Source organism: Spermophilus citellus, assembly GCF_964194105.1.
Source record: "Spermophilus citellus genome assembly, chromosome: 14".
Lineage (NCBI taxonomy): Eukaryota > Metazoa > Chordata > Mammalia > Rodentia > Sciuridae > Spermophilus > Spermophilus citellus.
In genome coordinates, this window is record NC_138194.1 from 22,626,174 (window position 1) to 22,633,634 (window position 7,461).

Here is a 7,461-nt window from a genome sequence, read left to right on the forward strand (position 1 = left end):
CATGAAGAATTGTTGCTTCCCTGTATGTCAGAACAGTTATTCTCAAATTAATTTTGCTTAAAATGTTTCCCGTATCTAAACTACAGACAATTCCGAAGATGTGGATTTTATCCAGGAAAGCCTTATACTTTACAAAAAATGATTTTTGCCTCATTATACCTAAGTTTCCAAACTTTTGTGGTGAAAGAAATAGCTGTTTAACTTGGAAGACTTTGCAGTATAAGAAGATAAAAGTGGGGTTAGAGTGTGGGTGTGTGAGGGAGTATCAGTGGCCTTCAGAAGATGAAGTGTTAATGTAGGGAGGATGGAGACCAGCAGCTTTTCATCTCTGCAGAGAACAGACCAGAGGAAATGGGCTCCCAGGCAGGAGCAGAGCTTGGGGGAGTTGTAGGCAGCACGAATCATGGCAGGGAGAAAACCAAGGCCAGAGCAGGAGGAGCCTGCAAGATTTCAAAAAGAACCTGGGAAATGTTCTGAACATTGTTAAGGTAGATGGTATAAATTCTGAATTATGATAATCCTTAAAATACACCATTAAAATATTTAATCTAGGGTCACATTATGATTGTCCTTCTCAGCAAAGCTCTGCCTATCATGTACAAACGACTGTGTTAAGCATGGTTCAGGGGAGTCTCTTAACCCCATGGCAGCATTGAAAGAGCAGAGCCTTTGGAGTCAGAAAAGTCTAGAGTTTAATTTCAGTTTTGTAACTTGTCCTCTTTGCTTCCTTGCATCCACTATCCATCCTCTCTGACTTTTATATTCTTATTAGTGAAATGCCAACATTATACAGAAGCCGTGACCACGGAAAAATCATGTATTCAGTTTATTTGTGTTTATACCCAATACAGTAGCAGGTACATTTTAAAGCATCTAATACTCGTAGTGGGAGCCAATTATGATATAGGAGGCTCATTAGTGCAAGGGACTGTTGAGTACTTTACTTGTGATGGTAAGATTTCTATTTTACACTTTAGGAACTGATAGAGTGAAGGAGCTTACATAAGGACATAAAGCAAACAAGATGTGAGGTGTGTGTGATTCAACAAGTGCATGTGATGCATTGAGCTTCACTCTTCCTGCTAGACCACACTGCTTCATATTATATGAAGCTATCTAAGAATACTCAGAAAGCATATGTCCATGTGTGCTATTGTTAAAATCCATGTTTTACAAAGTTCAGGTTCTCACGTCCATCACACCTTGTTTGTGTGCACTGTGTCTGCCTCTCCCTTCACTTTCTTGGGCATTGAAGTTGCTCATCATTAGGCTCGGACACATACCAGTGAATATGCTTGGAGGATCTCTTGGAAATTACCTGAACTCTTTGCAATAAAGGAGAAAATCTTGAACTTTTTATATATGTGAGATTCTTTCATCAATTTCTATTATTTTATCAATTAAGTCATTCAACAAACACTTTCCGATATGCTGTGCTGGTGATGTCATGAAAATGAAACATATCAAAAAAAGATTGGAATGTATTAATATGAATGAATGACATAAAGCTTGCACAAAGTGGCAAATTTGGAGAAATATTTCAAACGAAGTTACACTTGAGTGGGGTCTTTGTATTATAGGAGAGTAGACCAAGACTGGATAAAAATTTTTAAAATTCTAAAAAAATAACTGAGGCATATTTATAGACCATCTGATGTACCCTAATCAGATTCATGATAACTTATTGAAACTAAAATAATCTAACTAACAATGAAATCAGAATGGGAAGAACAATGTTGATCTACGTACAAACATATTACCATTAATTCTCCACTAAAAACTTAAACCAATGAATAGCTTATTATTTTTAGAAAACTTGCTTTTTAAATTTGGGAAAGCAAGAAATTTTGCTTGTAGATCTACAAACAAGGAAAAGAAAAAAGGCATAGAGGTGGCACTTGGGATAGCCAATCAGTGTGTTCAAGAATGCTGGACACATTTACATTTTTCCTTTGCAAGATGTTTCTACAGATTAGTTGGCCTAGAAACTTCCAGATGTTTATGGGAATTATTTCTCTACTATATACACTTAGCTCAATTATATGTGTGTTGGGGGGATGCTAGGTATTGGCCCCCAAGGACAGTCTACCACTGAGTTACAGTCTCAGTTCTTTTTAATTTTTTAACTTGAGACAGGGTCTTGCTAAGTGGGTTAGCTTTGGACTTTGAACTTGAAATCCTCCTGCCTCAGCCTCTTGAATAGCGGAGATTCCCAGAGTGAGCCATCAATGCCCATCTTCATGCTCTTTTTAGTACTTTAGAATGCCCCAGTAGAGATACCAGCCATTTGATTTATAGTCACAAATTGCTGTTCTAAATAATTTTGCCTCAGAAAAATATGTCCTGAGATAGCCAAAATATTAAAAGTAGAATATTAAATTTTAAAAAATTTAGTCAAATACACAACCCTTTTATATGTGATCAAGAAACATAATTGTAACAATAGAATGAATGTGAACATTAAGGGAATAGTGTTAGTATTTGTTATTGATTACTTCTTAACAGCCTGACAATAATATCCTTGAGATATTAGTTCCAGCTTTTGTTTGTATCCCAAGGACATTAAAAGAGAAACATGATTCTGCAAGTTCTAATTATATCAGAAAGAAGTGATTAACAGTGTCAGGAACTATTTTCATAATGGGTTTGGAGTTTAGATTTAAATACTTACATTGGTAGCCATTCCAGTTCCTATTATTATTAGTTTTGCACATTATCAGTACTGTGCATTTAGTATGCATGAGCCGGAATATGAAGTGTATAGTTTTTACTTGATCAAGTGCATATTGGATTTGGGTGGGAGCTTGCTTAACTTGTTAAAATACCATTCAAATAAACTAAATCTCTATTACTTAACCCTGATCTCATCAGATATATCACTTATTTTATCTCCCTAAATGTGGGATTTTGTTCCCATGATTTAATTTCCCATGATTTAATTTGTGTAATTTATAGTAAATGTATTTTTCTATGTAGATTTTCTACTTTTTCTTCTGACGTTTCATTAAAAAATATTTCTTTAAAAAATATTATACGGTTTCAGTAGTTCATGTGATAATATAAGTGAGTATTATCTGTTGTCATAGATTCAACGTAATAATCTGAGTTAAATAAAAGTATTTTTGACTACTAATAACATGACCATTTTTTAGTGCCTCAGAAAGCATGAATTTTTGTTAAAGGGATATGCTATCAAACTACCACCACAATGTATTTTTTGAATGTGACAGTATTATCTTGCTAAATTAAAAAAAATAAGGATGCAGTTTATTACAATCTAAAACAAAATAATGCTGGATATGTATGTATGCTACTTACTTTATCTCTTACTAACACAAAAATAATTATTTGTATAATAATTTGGCACTAATCACAAAGCAAATAAAAGTCTGAGAATATTATACAGGCAATAAATTTTAAATCAAAAAGTTTATTGTAAAAAAGGACCTTGAAAATTATTTTTTTTTTTAAAAAAGAAACATCAATTTCACAATTCTTCAAGTTGTATATAGGCATAGCTATAGACAACATCTCACTTTCATACAAAACTCATTCAATCATATAAAAATAAACACAAATTTACATTGACTTGTCAACTATACAGTTAATTAAAAAAGGCACTTGGAAGGGGTGTTGTATTATTGCATCTGTCGTATGCATTTAAAATAGTTTCAGTTCATTACTGAATTTCTAAGAATCTTCTCTTGCACTTATTCCCATTTTACTTAGTTTCAGAAAAATCATTAAAATTCTTTTAAAAATTAATATTTGGAGCATGTACCAGGAATGTTCAAAGCTAGTCTTTCCCTCCTTTCCCAAGGCACATGTGGCAAAAACAACAAAACAAAAATACTTTTAATACATTCTCCTGTGTTTTGTTCTTATTTTTTTTATCTTTCTTAAAATTACAGTTTAAAGCATTACAGATAATCAAAAATAAAAAATAAAAATAAAAAGGCTTTAGTTCAATGATGGCAACCAGACATCAGACATGTAATGAAGTAAACTTAGAATACTTTATAAGGCACCTGAGATAGCGTCTGGCAGATCCTCTCCCTATAGGAAATTCTATTACAAACTATTACAAAGCAATACTGTTCCTTTCAGTTGAAATGATTTGGCAGCAATGTAAATCTTTGCATTCTTTCTTAGTAAGAAAAGATGCAATGTGCTTTGTGCTTCATCTTTGAAGAGAAAGTTCCTCATCTTTTATCTTCCCAATCTAGCTGTCAGTAAATATATAGTAATTTTAAACTTCACATGGAAAAGATTAACTTTAAACACATGGATTCCATGCTCTTGCAGCTTTTAATGTGTGTGTGTGTGTGTGTGTGTGTGTGTGTCTGTGTGTGTGCACGCACATGTGCACGTGTGTGTATGTGTGTGTCTATACATATTATTTGGTTGGTAAGCACAAGAGAAAATGCCTTTGGACTTTTACTTGTCATTTGGCGTCGGAGTGAAGAAATGCATTCTGTTCGAGTAAACATTGATTGCGTCACTCAGTGTGCTACACAGCAGCCAGATTCCTCATGTTTGTGCAGAAGAGACATTCTGGAGAAGGTTTTGGAGCAGTTTTTGCACTGGTATTTCTTTACATCAGAATGGGTCTGCAGATGAGCCCTCAGGTTGGACCTGTCTGCAAATGCTCTGTTGCAGTGAGGGCAAGAAAAAGGCTTCTCCCCTGGGGGGTGGGGGTAGAGGATAAAAAAAAAAAAGACAGTCAGTGTTTTTAGAGGGAACATAAAGTCAAATAATGTTAATGAATATCAATCACATTTTGCCAAAGGAATGAGAAGTAGCAAAACCTGGTTAAATTCCCCATAATAGATACTTATGTTAATATCTGGCCTTTTAAGATAAAATTTGTATGAAAAAATCATAGCCAGAGTAGTATTAATGCTGCCAGTCATGCAGAAATAATTCACGAAGTACTAGGGCTTTCACTTATTAAAGCTTTCTGCTTCAGCAGGTGCAGTTAATGCTGAATGCTTCACAACATTTCCCAATATTTCCCCTTTTCCCTCTTTCTGTATTATGACTAAGGCAATATAAATGCCTTAACTCCCTGCAGGATGATTTTGTACTAAGAATAAAAAAATCAGCAGAAAATGAAACAAAAGACACAAATCAAATTCAGTTCCAACTATCCAACTCACTAAGTGATGATAGCTTTCACAGCCAGAATGTAATAAAACAGAAAACTGTAAGAAAACCCTCCAGCTATTTGCCAAATCAATTGATTAGGATAGCAACGTTTGTATTTGCTGATTACTGGGGGCAGTTTCACAGAACACACATTCAAATATATCTTTTCTGATTTTCTAACTGATCTTTGAGACCAAACCTCCTGCATCTACTTTCCAAAGTCTAAATGCTGTTTGCAGTCTCTGGAGCAGAGGTTGTTAGCAAGAAGTGGAACACCTGGTGCTCTCATAAGTTTTTTGAGTAGTCAGGAAGTACCTATCAATGATCAACCATCTTGAAAAGCACTGTCACTACTCCATGCAAATCCAACAGCCCAGCCCAGAGTGTCCTTCTATCAGAAAGCCACATTCCTGTCTACGTTTTTTCTCTTACCAGTGTGAGTTCTAATATGTCCTTGAAGCAACCAGGGTCTGGAAAACGCCTTGCCACAGATCTTGCAGACACAAGGTAATGTGTGGGTCCGAATGTGCATCTTAAGGGCGCCCAGGCTCACATATTCCTTGTCACAGTATTTACAGCTGAAAGATTTCCTAGACTGGGCATCGCAGTGCAGCTGCTTATGTTTGGCCAGCCCAGAAAAAGTTGAATAGGTCTTATTGCATAAATTGCACTGAAACTTTTCAGCTTCAATGGCATGGGGATCTGAAAGCTTGGATTGTAGTCTTTCCTCTTCATCACTAATGGGGCTTTCTGAGCCACTGTGGTCCTTAGATGAGGTGTCTGATGGAGGAGGGGGACTCATTCGCCCCAAGGATGAGGGGTATCCAGAAAGAGGAGAGAGGCCATTGGGCAGTGGGGAGTGGAATGGAGCTGTCGTAGTCCACACGGTAATGGGGCTGTATGCTCCGGAGCTGAGGATCTCTGGTTTTGGGATGACGGGCATGGGGTAACTCTCATAGAGATATGGGGAAATGATCACTGGGGGAAAGAAAAGGAAAGAAGATTAAGGTAAAAATAACTAAAAAAAATATACATACACCAGGAAAATATTTGACAACCCCCACAAGACTTTATAATGAAAACGGACTGTCTTAGAAGCACAAATATATTGGTAAAATTTTGCATGTGCACCACGGCATCCGTGTAGCGATTGTACTTAAGGCACACACACAGTCTGACAGCTGGCCTGAGCTATCCCATGCTCTGTCTTGAGGGAGTGCAGTCAGCCAGTGCCTTCACTCTGTCCACCAAGGAAGAAGAATCTAAATATTTTTAAACATACGGAAAAGTTGCTTTTCATTCCATGCAACGACTACTGACATGTTACCAGCCTAGCTACAGAGATATGAATAAACCAAGCTGCCTCCCAAAGGAACAGAACTTATTACAGGAAAAAAAGCAAGGAATTCAACATTTAGGTTTTATGTTCATCTTCCACATATTCATTACGTGTGCGTATACAAGCTTTAGAAAAAAATGAAGCTGCAAGAGTCCAAGGGAGGTTGGTTTTTTTTCCCCCTTGTCAGTTAAGAGTTCCAAAAAGTTTTGAATTAAAACTTACCCTAAATGATCAAAAGAATAAAAATGCTCTTTTAGGGCGATGCTAAAAAGGGAAACGGCTCAGCCTTTTTTGCTCTTTTTGTAATAGCCTTTGAAGAGTAACACGTTCATATTTTTACAAATTTAGAGATATACAGTTACAGAGAGACTTTTTTTCATTTTCTTTCTTTCTTTCTTTTTTACCTGTGTGTGTGTCCAGTTCGCTGTAGTTTGGCTTTTTGGAGGCGTTGAAATGCTTCTTGACCAGGAAGGAGCGCGGCATCTTGCCGGCTGGTCTTGGAGGCGCCCCGGCGCGGATAACGGTCCGGCGGGAGGACGCGGCGGGCTGTCCCTACAGCATCGCGGCCGGTGGGGCTCCGCAAAGGGCAGCGCTCAGGTGCGGCCAGGCGACGGGCCGGCGCCTCTGAAGTCACCCGGCTGCTTGACGAACTGAGCCCGTTTTGGCTGGGAGGGTTTTTTTTTTTTTTCTTCTCCCCCTCTCTCTCTCTTTTGCAAGAAGGATCCAATCACAGCGGAGAGGTTCGGATTTCAACTCCTCCCCCTGGGACAGCTGTGAACAGAGGAAGAATCTGTTGTCAGACTAAATTATTCTGGTTCAAAATGGACTGTTTTTCTGGATCTCAATGAAGAGGGGGGAAAAAGTGTTTTAGGTATTTTTCGAAAGAGGAAAAAAATCTCATGGCTTGATCTCTACCAGTTACTCGTGCTCTCCGAGACCTAGAAGGGTTGAAGGAGCTGCGATTTCTGCCTAAA

The 7,461-nt window shown here is 37.3% G+C and overlaps 1 protein-coding gene across 1 annotated transcript; it reads right to left on the minus strand.

Annotated features, from left to right (window-relative positions):
• Positions 1 to 3,420: 3,420 nt before the first annotated feature.
• Positions 3,421 to 7,254, minus strand: SNAI2 (snail family transcriptional repressor 2). The gene is made up of 3 exons (XM_081266418.1): positions 6,892 to 7,254; positions 5,581 to 6,126; positions 3,421 to 4,684 (listed from the first exon to the last, which is right to left on the minus strand). The coding sequence occupies exons 1-3, from the start codon at positions 6,968 to 6,970 to the stop codon at positions 4,503 to 4,505; spliced, it is 807 nt and encodes a 268-aa protein (XP_081122544.1). The 5' UTR covers positions 6,971 to 7,254; the 3' UTR covers positions 3,421 to 4,502.
• Between the last annotated feature and the right edge of the window lie 207 nt (positions 7,255 to 7,461).